Source organism: Perissodus microlepis, chromosome 1 (assembly GCF_051167445.1).
Source record: "Perissodus microlepis isolate ML-2025 ecotype Zambia chromosome 1, ASM5116744v1, whole genome shotgun sequence".
In the NCBI taxonomy this organism is placed as follows: domain Eukaryota; kingdom Metazoa; phylum Chordata; class Actinopteri; order Cichliformes; family Cichlidae; genus Perissodus; species Perissodus microlepis.
In genome coordinates, this window is record NC_140461.1 from 18,877,684 (window position 1) to 18,893,185 (window position 15,502).

The 15,502-nt window shown below is 40.7% G+C and overlaps 2 protein-coding genes across 3 annotated transcripts in view; one reads left to right on the forward strand and one right to left on the reverse strand.

Moving 5' to 3' along the window:
* Positions 1-12,679, forward strand: part of phlpp2 (PH domain and leucine rich repeat protein phosphatase 2) — a 40,954-nt gene extending 28,275 nt beyond the window's left edge. For both annotated transcript variants that reach the window (XM_084933695.1, XM_084933685.1), the window contains exons 13-19: positions 3,291-3,491; positions 3,740-3,902; positions 3,984-4,114; positions 4,217-4,330; positions 5,059-5,253; positions 5,364-5,595; positions 5,745-12,679. In XM_084933695.1, coding sequence (XP_084789821.1) covers positions 3,291-3,491; positions 3,740-3,902; positions 3,984-4,114; positions 4,217-4,330; positions 5,059-5,253; positions 5,364-5,595; positions 5,745-7,034 — 2,326 coding nt within the window. In that variant the 3' untranslated portion in view covers positions 7,035-12,679. The remainder of the gene's footprint in view (positions 1-3,290; positions 3,492-3,739; positions 3,903-3,983; positions 4,115-4,216; positions 4,331-5,058; positions 5,254-5,363; positions 5,596-5,744) is intronic.
* Positions 12,680-12,780: 101 nt separating this feature from the next.
* marveld3 (MARVEL domain containing 3) lies at positions 12,781-15,502 on the reverse strand. Its single transcript, XM_084933706.1, has 4 exons — positions 15,395-15,502; positions 14,804-14,995; positions 14,562-14,659; positions 12,781-14,249 (listed from the first exon to the last, which is right to left on the reverse strand). The coding sequence occupies exons 2-4, from the start codon at positions 14,989-14,991 to the stop codon at positions 13,639-13,641; spliced, it is 897 nt and encodes a 298-aa protein (XP_084789832.1). The 5' UTR covers positions 14,992-14,995; positions 15,395-15,502; the 3' UTR covers positions 12,781-13,638.

The window sequence follows — 15,502 nt, forward strand, 5'->3', positions numbered from 1 at the left end:
CTCTCTCCTTCTTTTTTCAGTGGCCTTTTTGACTTTTTCGTGTTATCATTTGTGTCCTTTATCAGCTGGTTTGTCTGCTTTGAAACTTTTATTGGCAGTGACTTCCCTGTTGTGTTGCAGTGGACAGTCATTGTACTACAGCTCATTGTTTTGGGAATGAAGTGGAGATTATAGGAAGAGATTGTGGTCAAGATCAGTGGAGCATTCCACGCCATAACTGGAGATTCATTTTCTCTCCTGTTTCCTGTGTGGTAAATCTTTTAACACCCATTAGCAGTTCAAATGGTCTAATGCACTTTACTGTCTCTATTGCCGAGATGTAATGGGAGTGACTACTTTGTGCAGTATGTGTTTCCTGAGAGCGATGTTAGGAGGGTTATTTTTATTCCAAATAAAATAGGTTACAGAATACTAGCTACCCATCTGAAAAATGCAATATAATGTAACCGTTTATTCAAAAAATGTACTGTAATGTAACTTATTAAATTTAATGATCTTTTTTTATTACTTAGCTACTTACTTATTACTTACTTAATTTTTGATACCATGGTGTAGTGGCTAACACATTTGTCTTACACAAAAAAGATCCCTGTTATGGGACCAGAGCCTCAGGGGATCACAAACTACTGGACTCCTGGTACTGGTCCCAAGCCTGGATTAATGGGAGGGGTGTGTTTTGAAGGACATCCAGTGTAAAATCTGTAACAGATCAAACTGACAATCCAACTGCTGTGGCTGTCCCTTGGGAAATAAAGGAGAAGATGGCCTAATCTTTCTTTATTGCTTTATTAAATGTTATGAACCGGGCAATAAAGAAATTACTCTGTAGGCTGTAGGTGTTTCTTCAGGTTTGGTAGAATGATAGAATTTTGATTGCTGGTAAACAAACTTTAGCGTATAAAGTTATGTTTTTATCCCTTAGCCATAAATGACCGATGGGGTATTGTCATCACTAGGGATGGGTACCGGTATCGGCACCGGTTCTGACATAAACGGTAGTAACCAGACCGAAAAACAGCGCACATTTCGGTGCTTTATTTCGGTGCTTTTTTTCCCTGAGCTGTGATACACTTTGAATTCTAGCCAATCATTTTACGTTTCCGAGGATAGTAGGCGGGTCCAGGTACGTACGTTCTTTTAGAGCAGAGCTACAGATTAAAAATGCCCAAAGCGAAGCGGTCAAAAGTCTGGCTGTACTTCACAGCAAAATATGCAAACTCAGCAGCCTGCAACAAGTGCTTTAAGCTGATACTGTGATACTGTCAAAGGAGGTAACACCTCGAATCCGATGAAACACCTGGCGACGCTTAGCGTTTGTTTTTAAAAGCCGAGAAATGCGCCGTATTTGATAGCTTGCTGCGAGACCTCACACCGAGCACATCTACTGCGGGTGTGGTGCCTGTTATCGGACCCGGAGTTAGCAACATCCCCCAAGAACCCGAAGAGGAGAGTCCTGGCCCCTAGCCCTGCCAGTGTAGCAGAAATGATGATGATGATGATGGCAGCAGCAGCCGTTCTTCTCTGCGTAAGTAGCTTAATGTTGTTCGTGTGTAATTTACGTTGAGTAGGCTAACCACGTTATTACATTAATGCATGTAAGGTGAACTAGCAAACACCGTTGTAGTTACATGCGGCTGTCTTCTTGTTTGATGGCAGATACTCCCTTCACCCTGGCCAAAAAGGCTAAAATGACCAAAGAAAAAGTGGAAAACAGCTAAACATGAGAGGTTTTTGGACAAAGTTTGTGTTTTTTCCATTGTTTAAGCACTGCTTCCAGCCAAGAGTGATACCATATATGCCCCATAGCTGCAGAAAAGGCTAACATTGTTATCTTTTTACAAAAAAACCAGCTGAACATGAGAGGTTTTTGAACCAATTTTGTGTTCTCCATTCTTTGAGCACCGGTTTGAGCACCGTTTAAGCACCGGCACCGTTTCAAAAGTACCGGTTTGGCACCGGTATCGGATAAAACCTAAACGACACCCATCCCTAGTCATCACCCTGCCGGGCAGGCGGTGCGGACACCCAAGTTTGTCCATGCGATAACTCGAGAACGAGGCGACTTAGAATTTTGAAATTCATGCCATAGGTGTGTCTGCTTAAAATGTCACACAAGTTCAGGTAAACTTTCTGAAATTACCAAGGATTTTCAAATTTATACCATAATAATCTACTAGGAGGCTGACAGGCAGCACTGGCAGCCTCCAGTATTTTATTTTTTTAAAAGTTCAGAATGAAAGTAGCACTGAAAATCCTTTTATGGTTTTGTTCTCCAACTACTTAGTGACCCAGAATATCCAGAGATACGCAACCAGGTCAAAAAGAGTCACATTTTAGCTCATCCATCCCATTTGTTGTACTCTGAGCATGTGCTCATTAAGAAGGTAAAGGGTTTTGATGCAGTAGTCTCCAGATCCAAGGCGATTTTCTCCTACCGGAGACAACCTTAACCTCATGGATGTTACTCATTTGTAATTAAAAGCATTTTAAACAGTGTATATATTTTAATTAGGTTTCTCAGTAACTAACTGAACACGACTACATTAAATTTTTTATTTAACTATGTTAAACATAAAAAAAAAGCCAGACCTCCAAATAAGCTGTAAACTTTATCGTGGTGTGTATGAGCTGGAGAGATGTCAGTGCACGCCAGTAATGTCTGAGGCTGGTTTATAACAACAGCGTGATGAGGTTCACTCCTCACTGGGTCAGAGGGACAAGTTTTATTACTTTACAGTACATGATAAACACAGAAAATGACTTGACACCAATTACATAACAACCACTGGAGCTCATATTACTGGCCCACTTTAATGCGCAGGGTCAATGAAATGCAAATCAATGCTCCACCCGCAAGAATAAATTAGAAGAAGGCTTTTTATGTTAGAAAATATGGAAGCTCCTAAAATCTCTATAATTCTTTAAATGCAGATTTCAGACGCAGAAGCTGAGGCCACCTGGAATATTATTTAATTTGCAGTTAAACATGTTTCATCGCAAACAGGATGAAAATGTGTCGTAATTAAATTCAATTTGCACCCGGCCTCCCGAACACCAGCAGACTGAGCTCGCTTCACTTTCACCGAAATATACTCTGTCAAGTATATTCAATATGAGAATCATGCGGTGTTACTGATACCGTTTATCAGTCATCAACAGTCTTCAAAACCTTTTAGCTTGAACATCAGCTGCGGTAAACGGGATTTGAATGGGTGGGTGCGTTCCTCAGATGCACTGCTGATTACTTGAGCTGTTGTGTTAATTGTTTTTCTGTTTGTCTTCTCTTACAGCCTGAAATACTTAAACGTGTCAGCCAATGCCTTGGAAAGCATTCCGCCGAGCAGCCAATCAGAGGAGAGCCTCAGCACACTCCAGGAGCTCTACCTGACGGGGAACAACCTGAGCGAGAACTGTGGCGCTCTGCTGATCGGACACCAGAACCTGCGGATCCTCCACATTGCCTACAACCAGTTACTCTCATTCCCTGCCAGGTGAGTTCTCCTGCCTTCTGTGTGTCTTAACTATTAGTTTAAACCAAGGTGCAAATTGAACCCTTTTAAGCACCTACAAAATACTTTATGAGGATCAACAAAATGTGTGGTGCTTCTTTAGGGTTACTGTGCAGTTAAAGAAGTTATTATTAAGAATAATTACTGAAGCATTACTTGCATTATAAATTCAATGTAAGTTTTTCCCTTTTCAGCCCAGCTGTTATTGTTTCATGTTTGTGTGTCTTTAGTAAGCTAAGTAAGCTGGAACTGCTGGAGGAGCTAAATTTAAGCGGCAACAATCTAAAAACAATACCCTCCACTGTGTCCAGCTGTAAGAGACTGCACACCCTCATAGCACACTCAAACCACATCAGCGTCTTTCCAGAGATCCTCAACCTCCCTGAGATCAAGGTCAGGCCCGTTGCAGTTTTCTTTGTGTCACACGATCAACTTTAAGCGTGTTTCGGCTCACCTGGTTTTGCATCTCTTTAGCTTGTCGATCTAAGCTGCAATGAGCTCACTGAGATCCAGTTGCCCGATTCCCTGCCTGCCACTTTACAAGAGCTGGACCTGACAGGCAACAGCAGCCTGATGCTGGAACACAAAACCCTCAATCTCTTCAGGTGAGGCGCAACACCCAATACTGAGCTTCTTGTCACATAGGGGCACACAATAAAGGTGTACAGTGCACTCTAGTGTATTTCTTTTTTCTCTTTTATTTTTAGCCACATCACCACCCTGAAATTAGACCAGAAATCTACCACAACAGCAGGAGACTCTCTGAGCGCCTCCACTCCTTGGAAGCATGGCTACTCTGAAATGAGCGGGCAAAGGAACAAGTGTGTACAGATCTTCTCTGTTTTGTGTTTTTCTTCTATAACTATGTTATAGGGTTGTCTTTATTTAATATCAATTTTATCATTACCTGTTACTGGAATCATTTATTTTTAACAATAATTCATATAGTGGTGGCTTATAATTTATTTACCTTTCATACAGTGAAACTATAATACTGTTGCCTCAGCCCATCTTAAGAGTTTGGGCCCAGCCAAGCAACAGCACAGTTTCTTGATCTCAATGTATGCACATCTGTTTCTTTCCACTGTAGAGTTTCACATTGTTTTTGTGTGGATGCAGTTTTCATTGATTCCTTGTTTTCACTGCACTGCCATAAGCCCACGCAGTGCAATTTTCTAATGCAGTGGCAACTGAAGGCCGCTGGTTGATTTCTCAGTCTCTACATTGAACATAATGTCTTCTTATTTAAATGCACAGTTTAAATATTTTACACTTTGTTTTTATTCTCAGTACTTGATAATTTCTTAGACCACCTGTCATATTTAAGAAACACATAGTGACGGATTAACTTTTACAGAAACAATAAATAATGTTGGCAATTACAAACACTGTTCATTCATTGCCATAGATTTATCAGTGGTGTTCTGATAAATATGCTGAGCGCTGTACATTTTACACAGCGTGGCGACGTTTTTGAAAACAGGGTTGGTATGAACTTTTGTGGATGGATCTGCTAAATCTATTGTTGTGCATCTTTTGTTGGGGACAGGTTGTGTGTGTCTGTGCTGGCTGTAGACCACTTCAGAGACAGCGTGGAAGCATGCTATGGTATCTTTGACGGAGACCGCAACGAGGAAGTGCCTCGCCTGTTGCAGTGCACTATGGGAGACGTGCTGTGCGAGGAGCTGCAGCACTCTAGTGTTGACAGTGTGTATATGTGCAACACTTTCCTCACCTCACACAGGTAACATGTTGTTCTGTGTAACTGTTTTTCATTATCAATACCTGGTTTTTACTTGCATTCACTGACTGAAAGAGTTTGTTTTTGTCGTTTGGCGATTGGTGGGGGCGCAGGAAACTTGGTATGGCCGGTCAGAAGCTGGGTGCATCTGGCCTGCTGTGTTATATCCACCGTGAGACTTCAGATCCAGGAGCATCCTTTAGCCTTACTGTGGCCAATGTGGGTACCTGCCAAGCCGTGCTGTGCCGAAATGGACAACCTGTACCTCTCTCTAAGGTTTACAGTTTGGAGAACTGCACTGAGGAAATGGAGCGGGTTAAAGTCAGTAAAGCCATTATTACAGAGGTAATGCCTATGTTGGTTTTCAGCTGTTAAATGGGAGCAATTGCACATAGCCTCTAATCTAGTGTTAATATGCTCAGTCATATTCCACTGTGTAAACATTATGAGGCTATACGCTCTGCTGCGGTTCTAATGGTGCTTCTGTTTTGTAGGATAACAAAGTGAGTGGAGTGACATGCTGCTCTCGCCTGTTGGGCTGCTCTTATCTGTCTCCCTGGGTGCTTCCAAAGCCCTGGGTGCACACTGAGCCGCTTTGTTCCCAGGATGAGTTCTTGATCCTGGGGAATCGATCCCTGTTTGAGCGAGTTTCCTACCAGGAGGCTGTTTGCACCGTGCAGGCTGTCCGGGATCCCCGTGCTGCTGCTAAGAAGTTGTGTTCACTTGCCCAAAGTTACGGTTGCAAGGACAACATCGGCGCTGTCGTGGTGTCCCTGCACATTGGTGAGGACAGCTGCACATGTGAGCCGCCGGTCACCACCACCGAGCCACGGGGCCCTGCTCCTGCTCCCGTTCCTGCGTCTGTGATCCCGGGCCCTAGCGACCCAGTCACCAACCTCTCCTCCAGCAGTGGCATTGTCACTGAGTTCAGCAGTGAGACATCAGCTTCAGAGATCGGCAGCGAAGCGGGGTCCACCGCTTCAGATGAACACCCGTCCTCTGGCACTGTGACCCGCCCAGAGAGACGCTGTAGCCTACACCCTGCTACCACACTGTGCGGCATCATGGTGCCAGGCTCAGGTGGGACCGGACCCCACCCAGGTCTATTCCAGCAGCAGCCGTCCAGCACCACATTCTCAAGTAACCAGTCGGACAATGGCTTGGACAGTGATGATGAAGCTCCACTCGAGGGTGTCATCTCCAATGGCAGCAAATTAGAAGTGGAAGTAGACATTCACTGTTGTGCTTTTCAGCTGCGGTCGGGGCCCCATGAGAGCCCCAAAGACTTGGACTTTGAAAAACGAGGCTTTGACCATCCCGGGGGTAAAATGCGCAGACAGAACAGCGTGGTGGTTTCTGCTACAAACGGCTGCCTGCTTGCTGTATGTGGGAGAGAGATTGCTGACCTTAAGAAATCTCCCTCCACATCCAGCCTGTTTGGGAAGAAGTTGTCCAATGGTTCTGTGGTAGCCCCTGAAGACAGTCACAACCTAATTGAGGTTGCCCTAGAGGCTCCCAAGAAAAAGTCTGGCTATTTCACAGCTCCAGCACAGCAGGACCCAGAGGACCAGCTGATTGTGCCTCCTAGTCTGGAGCAGGAAGTCAGGGAGCAGCTACGAGGCCAGAGCCCTCTAGTCTCAGGCCCCTCTGCACCAACCACACCCTCCTCCTTAAAAGATCCGGTGTGGGATCATCCACACCCCCCAGCATTTCCATCCAGCCTGGTTCCAGGTCCAGGCCCGACTCCTATCCTACAACAGGAGGTTTATGATACCGCCCTCTAAGGGGGAGGATTTCTGTGATTGTGCCATTCTGGGACAGATGAGTTTTCTCATACATGAGGGAAAGTCCAGTTAAAGTTGCCATTCAGATACTTTGTGAGAACAAGACAAACCTGTGGCATCTTAATGGTCACTAAATGATGCCTTTTAACGTGAGGTCAAAAAAAGTGTACGGTCTGAGTATCTGAGAGAACAAAGGCAAAAAAAAAAAAAAAAAAAAAATTTCAGTTTGTAACAGAATATTGTGAAACAGAAAGCTGGCTGTATTAGACAAAGAACAAGCCTGACCTGAAATTGGATACCTCGAGTGTTTGAACTCGTCAGCAGCATTTCCCTTTACTTGGAAAGCAAAGCAATCTGGAGGGTGTGCAAGAGATCATGTCAGATCTTTTCTCCAGGAGCTCTGTTGTCTCTCAGATCCTGGAGGGAAGTACTATGACGGAAACATGAAAAAGTGCCTACTACAGAAGACACAGCCTAGAGCTCCCTACATCCTGGCTGTGTTTCAGAAACGTGAGCTTGATAGTTGAATTTGCAGGATGGATAGTGTCTCTAAGAGACCGGGACTGGCACAGCTTCGGCTCTCCTCCTCCTCCTCCACCTGTGGCTTAAGAAGGAAATCAGAGAGTCTTAATGCTTATAATACACACAGATCTGAAAACAACACAACTGCATTTTCATTGTGTCTGTTTTTAATCGTTAGCATTTCCACACCATATATAAAGAATTGTCTATCACTCCTACATAGTAAAGTACAAACTCACATCTAGCGGGTGGCCGATGTGATGTGCTTACACTGCTGACATTAAGACTGAATATTTTTTCTATGTAGAGCAATGCAATATCAAAGTCATTTAGTTGTAAAGCAAGAGGCAATTAGTAGAGGTTAACAACTGTTACTGCAGTATATTCTGTGACAGTGCATTATAAAATGAGCTCCTTAGAACATTCATAGGAAGATAAAAGATTCATTTGAATTTAGTCAGTTTTATGGTCACTGGATAGTGGACTGGACAAATGAGCTAAGACACAAAACTGAAGTATTACATATTGTAAGGCCAAGAGATATAAAATCAGGATTTGTACTGCATGTGTGAAAATATCCCCTCTGGTACTTACATTTTAGTATATTTGAATTTTGGAGGCTGCTTCTGCTTCTGCTTTTTAAAATTTGACACCATCAGTCCATCCTGTCCCTTGAGGCAGATTTCATTGTTGACGTTTTTACTTTGCAAAATGTTTTAAATCTTACCTCTATAATGCACTACTCATACATCCAGGTGAGGTTTGGCGTGTGGTGTTTAGACCCTTAAGAGAACTGAAACCCTATTCTCTTGCATTTTTTTCAGTCATTTATTATACATCATAGAAATGTGTGCAACTGACAAAAACAAAATGCAGGAAGGACTGCCTTATCACTGTGTTATCTGAAAAACTACATTAAAAGCATTGGCATATCATTTAATTAGCTTTCTGGGTAGAATAAATTGACTTTCCCAAATCAAATTGGTGAAGGAACAAGTTACAGCACCTGTATGTTTTACTAAAAACATTGAGATTTGCTGCCTGTGTATTGATAACATATCATAAAAGGAAGAGCTTGATGTAGCTTTCATTTTTACTTGGGCACATTTATGTCCACACGCCTTTGTAATCATATGGCTGCTTTAGTTGTGGCTACACACAGTTAATGTACAAATATTATGAGTGTCGCAGCAGTAAAAGGTGCCCAAATAAGAACGCACTATTTCAGTCCCTTCCATTAAGAATAAGTACAACCACTGGACACTTTGTTAGGTACACCTATTCAGCTGTTCATTAACAAAAATATCTAACTAGCCAATCACACGGCAGCAACTCAAAGCATTTAGATGTGTAGACCTCATCAAGACGACCTGCTTAAGTTTAAAGCGAGCATCAGAATCGGGGAAGAAAGGTAATTTCAGTGCTGTTGGTGCCAGACGGGATGGTACGAATATTCCAGAAACTGCTGATTTGAGATTTTCCCAGACAGCCACCTTTAAAGTTTACAGAGAATGGTCTGAAAAAGAGAAAATATCCAGTGAGTGGCAGTTCTCTGTGGAAAAATTCCTTGTTGATGTCAGAGGTTAGGCGAGAATGGGCAGACTTCTTTGAGCTTATAGGTAAACAGCAGTACCCCAAATAACCACAGATTACAACCAACATATGCAGAAGAGCACCTCTGCCTGCATGACACATTGAACCTTTCAGAAGATCTACCTTGGATGACATTACTGTGAGCTAAGAACAAGTTGTGTTAGCTCCCCAAACATGCACAACAAAAGATGGGAAAATGTTGCCTTGTTTGATGAGTCTTGATTTCTGTGGCATCATTCAAGTGGGAGTGTCTGAATTTGATGTAGATAGCATGAAAGGATGGGTTCATCCTACCTCGCATAAACAGTTAAGTCTACTGCTGGTGGTGTAAGGGTGTGGGAGGTATTATTTCTTCATAGTTAATACCCATGGAGATTTGTTTAAACACCACAGTCTACCTGAGTCTTGTTGCTGACCATGTCCAACCCTTTATGAGCACATTGTACAAATCTTCTGATGGCTGCTTTCAGAAAGATAACGTCAATTCCTTCAAACTGGTTTCTTGAACATGTCAATGAGTTACTTTATTCAAATGGCCTCCACAGTCACCAGATCTCAATCTAATGGAGCAGCTTTGGGATGTGGTGAACAGGAGCTTCACATCATGTGCGCTTGACAAATCTGCAGCTACTGTATGATGCTATCATGCTAACGTAGAGCAAGATCTCTGAGGAATGTTTCAAGCACCTTGCTGAGTCTATGCTATGAAGAATTAAGGCAGTTCTGAATGCAAAAGGGGGTCTAACTTAATGCTTCAGTAGTGCACATCATCCATGTTTTTTTTAAATATATAGTCAAATGTATTGTCATATAAATGACAGAAAAAATACATTATTGTTTAAACTGTCAGTTATATGTTCTGCAGCCTTGGAAACCTCACATTGTCCAGTCCTAAACCTCCCCGCATTGTGCCAAAAGAGGAAGCAACTCTGCAGAGCTGCTGTGGCTAAGAGAAGGCCAAAGTTGGGTAATTGCTCTTGTCAGTGATTACTACAATAGATTTTTATTTCTTCTGGTTGCCACTACATGTTGGAAGGATCTACACAGCCGTTGTACATTCAGACCTTTCAGTGTTCTCTTTTAGCCTTAATGTAACACTACTCAGTATTTTGAAGTGAGGAGCCTTTTGTTTCTTTCCGTTGATGTTCTGTCTGTGAATGAGGTCTTTGGCTCTATGTGAATGAGTGAGAAGTCAGTGATGATGCCTTAAATGCTGTGTGGGTATGAATTCCTCCTTGTTTTATCTCCTGAAAAGAATATACACTGTCAAAAGCACCTTGTACATAGAATATAATAGTAATATCCAGAGTTATGTATATTTAATTTTATTATATAATTTTTTTTTTAGCATAGTGTTCTGAGATTATTGTGGCTTCCCTCAGCCAAGTGCATCATCTTTTGTCTATGACGACACTGACAATATACTTAATTTACAATATTTTTAAGTCTTATTAACATCACAAAGATATTTTTTTCATTCAAAGTATTTTTGTTTGTCACCACTTAGAGTTTTGTTAGTATCTTAACTTATATTTAAATATTTTAAATTAACACTACATAAACTAACACTATCTTCCTGCATTGCTTTTACTCTGTGTAAATATAAGTTAATGAAAATCAGGACATACAGTTATTATCCACATGTAGGAGTCTGAGATCATATTTAGATGCATCGGTACTGTCCGTATTCTGCTTTTTCAGAATTCAAGAACTAATTTTAACTCCCAAATGCTTTTTTTTTAAACATCTAAAATTACAAAGAGCAAATCCAGTTTTGTGATAAAGATAATCATTTTATTCCTGTCACTTTATTGATCAGTCCTTGCTGGGTCTGACATGCCAAACACATTGGACTCTGTGGTTCTGTCTGTGCCTAGACCTCCACAATTGGAGCCCACACATAGTGCCACACATCTGGATCACTGGCAGTGGAACACTGACGGGCACTGCAGGTGTAGATGCCACGTGGAGAGCTAAGCTAGCCTATGATTGTGAATGTTACTGATACATATCTGAAATGTTAATGAAGTCTGGAGAGGAGAAACTGAACTTTCTATAAGGTTTCATATCCCACAGTGGTAAAATCCCTTGTAAAATATGCAAAGTGTACATATATACCTGTATATCAGAGCATCAATTTCCCATCACCTTTAACTATACGACTCATGTTTCAATATGTCTGATAATGAATATTGGCTGGTGTGTGTGTATAATGTTTGTGGAGGTTGTGTTTGTAATTTGCATTGTGTTGCTTTTTTTTTTTATGTCCCTTTGGCACTTTGGCAGTGTGGTTTTATGAGTTTGCCCCCAGCTGCCATGTCAGTCTGGGACTGTACTGCATTGCTATATTTAGTGCTCTTTAAACTAACTGGGTCCTTTTACTTTATAACATTTGTACCGTTGTTGTACATTCATGCGTTCAGTCTGTCTTTTGGTTGATACCATGTATTCACCCTCTGTCCGGTATAATATACTCACAAAATAGAAGTACATTTGGATAATGATCCATCTGTAATCAGTGTGCATGTACATAAGCAGATTGTATGCACAAACAGAGGGAAGATGGAGGGGTACATTGCATTGGCTTAAAATATTCCCTTTAATTCTTTAGTGGAAGGGGCTCGCGAGCTCAATACTCATGCAGTTAAATGCATTTGTACACAAAGTAGAGGGTATGTGCATTTGTTAGGCTGCAGTTTCAGTGTTTTTATTTTAACCTTCTTCTTTTGTTAACTATTCGGTATAATTTCTCTTTGCACAACATAACAAGCTCCCTGTGCATCTGTGTTGCAAAATGTCTGTGTTTGTGTGTAGATAAAAGCTTTAGCGCACACATACTGTAAGTGTATGCATGTCTGTGTGAAACAATGGATCGACTGTAATTCTGTGTGAATATGGTGAATGAAACCGATCAGAGATGCTCCATTTGTTTAAAATGTGACCAAAGTAGCCATTGTTTAATCTCACTATTCCTTTATGCATATTGTTTTCAAGAAATGCTTGAATATTTGTTTTCCTGAATGCCAAGAAAGTGATGTTTATTTTTGTACTTTTTTTTTCATGCAAATTAATATTTCCCTTTTTTGCTACAGAATTTAAAGTCATTGGGCTTATACAGAAATCTGTCACCCATTATGGTACTATTGATGGTACTATAACTGTATTTATTGTTGAAAGCATGCTCTAAATATAAGGCTACAGGGAAAAAAACATAGAATACATACAAAATGTGATTTATTTGTACAAAAGGGAGCATATCCGATATTTTTAGGTTTTTATTCGAGCATGCAGATTACTGCTACAAATTTAGTTTTTTTTTAAGAATCATTAAGAAGATTAATTATTAAGGAAAAGAACTAACAATGGGCACTTTTGTGGTTTGTCAGAAAGAATTGTATATTCTTGAACACTGAGAGTGGAAGGTGGTTATTTTATTTTAAATGCTGCTATCATTAGTTTTCAGCAGACAGGCTGGTTTTTGTTTTGTTTTTAACTTTAAGCCAAGTAGCAATAAAACTTTTTACTGTGAATTTTTTTGTTTTTGTCCAGTGTCAACTTTACTTATCATTATTAATGGTTATATCAACCCATCCATCCATCGTCTTCCACGTATCCAGTTCAGGGTGTTTATTTCAAACCAATAAAAAACAAAATCACTTTAAAATTTCTTACATTCTTAGAATTATTAGCATCCTTGCATTTTTTATATGTAATTTCACCCCTTAATCCATGCCCAAAAGGGCAAGTTATGCGGTTATCGCTGATGTGTTGTCCTGTTCAATACTCAGATCAAGAAAATAAATGAGAAGAAACAGTGACCACTGCTGTGGACTTACATGTAATGTTTTATCTTTGTAAATTCCTAATCACAGTAGATGCCATCTGTTGGTGAAGCTCAGAGTTATGAGTTATCCTAAGCTCAGGTAAAGTGGTTGACAAATTCTGAGAATAAATTTTAATTAAAAATAAGTTTATCTCTTGTGAGTGCTATAAGAAGAACAGAGTGTGTGTCTTTCTCAGACTTATGTGTGTGTGTGTGTTTTAAATCAACACATTAAGTTAAAAGAAAAGGGAAAAAACCCTCCAAAGCCATCAGAAAAGCTTTAAAACTATAAAAAGAAACCATGTGACACTCAACTCCATTTCCTTTTAAAATGTCAAAGACATTTGTTTTCAGGAAGTCAGTTCAGCCTGTTTCAGCCATCTCTTTCACAGATAAATGCAATGACAGATGACCATGTAATATTATACTATTTTGGTAGTTTATTGTAACTACAACTTCATAGAAAATATGAAAGATGTGGTAAACAGGTATAAGGAATAAAAAAGATTAGGTATGTATAAAACTATCAAGGCATAAAAATGTATAAGCAGCTTATATACAAGTAACACCTAATGAGAGTGACAAGAAACAAAATCCTGTCAAAGTGATTTTTTTCTCACTCCTACTTTTGTTCACTTGTGAATAAAAAAAAAAAGGAAAGGCAGCTTAAAGATTATCATCCTGGTTTGTCCTTTGCTTTTTCAGCTCTCGCACTGACCTGAAAGCTCTGATAGCTAACACTGCACCAAAGATGAAGACAACCACCCCCAAGACCCCAAACAGTCCCTCTGCAATGTCTGCACCATTGTACTTGCAATCAAACCCTTGGTGCCCTTTGCTCTTGTACATCTGCTCCCTCTCCTTACAGATGGGGTTGTCATAGGTTTCTTTCAGCTTGATAAAATAGATGGCAATTCCTGGGATGTACCCCAGACCGATCAGGAAACTCAGCACAGCCTCAACCAGCAGCACAGGAGGACACCGGAAAGGGACTCTGAAAATCCCCAGGCCCAGCATGGCAAAAGCGTAGATCATTAAAATTCCACCAGCCGCCATGGTGAAGATGTACGGAGGCCGCTTAAGCTCATGGAAGAGCCGGTCTAGCTCCTGCACTCTCTTTGCATCGGCTCCAGTGAAGGCACCGGCACCACCGTAGTAATAAGCGTATAATCCACCGAGGCTGGCCAGGTCACGGTAACCCCCATTGTTGCTGTAAGGCACCCCGGCACAGATTATGATAAGCAGGTTCACAAACACCTCTGCAAGCTGGCAGATACCTGGAGACAAAGATTTATGGCTTTTTAAGAAAAAGATATTTTTAAATTGGGATTTTGACTTTTGCCTTGAAATAATTGTTTAAAGAAACTTCTTTTCACATTAAATTAAACAACGGAATAAATAAATAAATACTAACTGTTCCAATGCAACATTTAAAAATAATTTACTATTGTGGTATATTTTCAAATTTTTGCACTATCCTCTCGTTATCATATAATTTACATCCCTGAATGCATTTTAGGGATATTTCAAAAAAAATTGTAGCTTGCATGTAATGTTTCACAGAAGAAATTAAAACCAAATATACTTGCCTCTGCTGGTTAATATGTATCTGAAATTGTAAAGTGCTGGCTTCGGTTGTGGTTCGTAATACTCCATCTCAGAGAGATCCCCTGAAGTCTCTCTGGGCCTGTAAGGAAAGTAAAATGTTTTTAAATCGTTTATTTTGCTACAGGTTTATGTAATTTTAGGTCAAAACATTGCAGAGTTAAATATGATCTTCGGGCTTTATGAAGGTTTAGTGAATGCAGACCATATTTAGAACTACATTTACCGTCTTGAGGTTTCTTCATGTCTGTGAGAAGCAGTTGTCATATCCCTCTGTCTGTTTTCTCCGGCCCTCCTGTCACCTGCAGTGCCCCTCTCCTCGGCGTCATACCCAGAGTAGTCTCGATTGTGCGTGTAGCGCTTATCCCCGCTTTTGCAGTCACCACTCTGATCGCGTCTTCCCCTCTCTGGCATCTTCCTGTGCCAACATAATAAAATTATAGACCTGTATCTTGTTTATTTTACAGCCTGTCATAAACAAAGTGGGTAGTTGGCTTTTATCCACGACGCACTGCAAGCAATAAAGCAGCATGGGGGATAACTTAAAAAAATGTCTCGATGAGGTAGAAGTTTCTTCATTAATGAAGCAGCTTATCAAAAGCTGGTGATAACTTGAGGCACTGTAAACGTCTGTGAATTATGATTTTTATCCGTTTCATGATATCTTATCTCAACATGAGAAAACAGAGCGTTCTTCCAAGTTGCTCATTCGCAACGTCCTCCCTGTTGTAAAGTTCGTCCCTGTTGCAAATTCATGTTAGCTTAATTAGTTGCACGTTTGTGAATGATACAAATATATAATGCCTGTGTTTCATACCTTCAAATACTGTTCTTTGTACGGTCTTGTTTTCTGTTATGGCCAGAAGATCATTCACCTGTCACGGCTTCCTGTTTGAGATTACCTTCTTTCCTCACCTGTATTGTG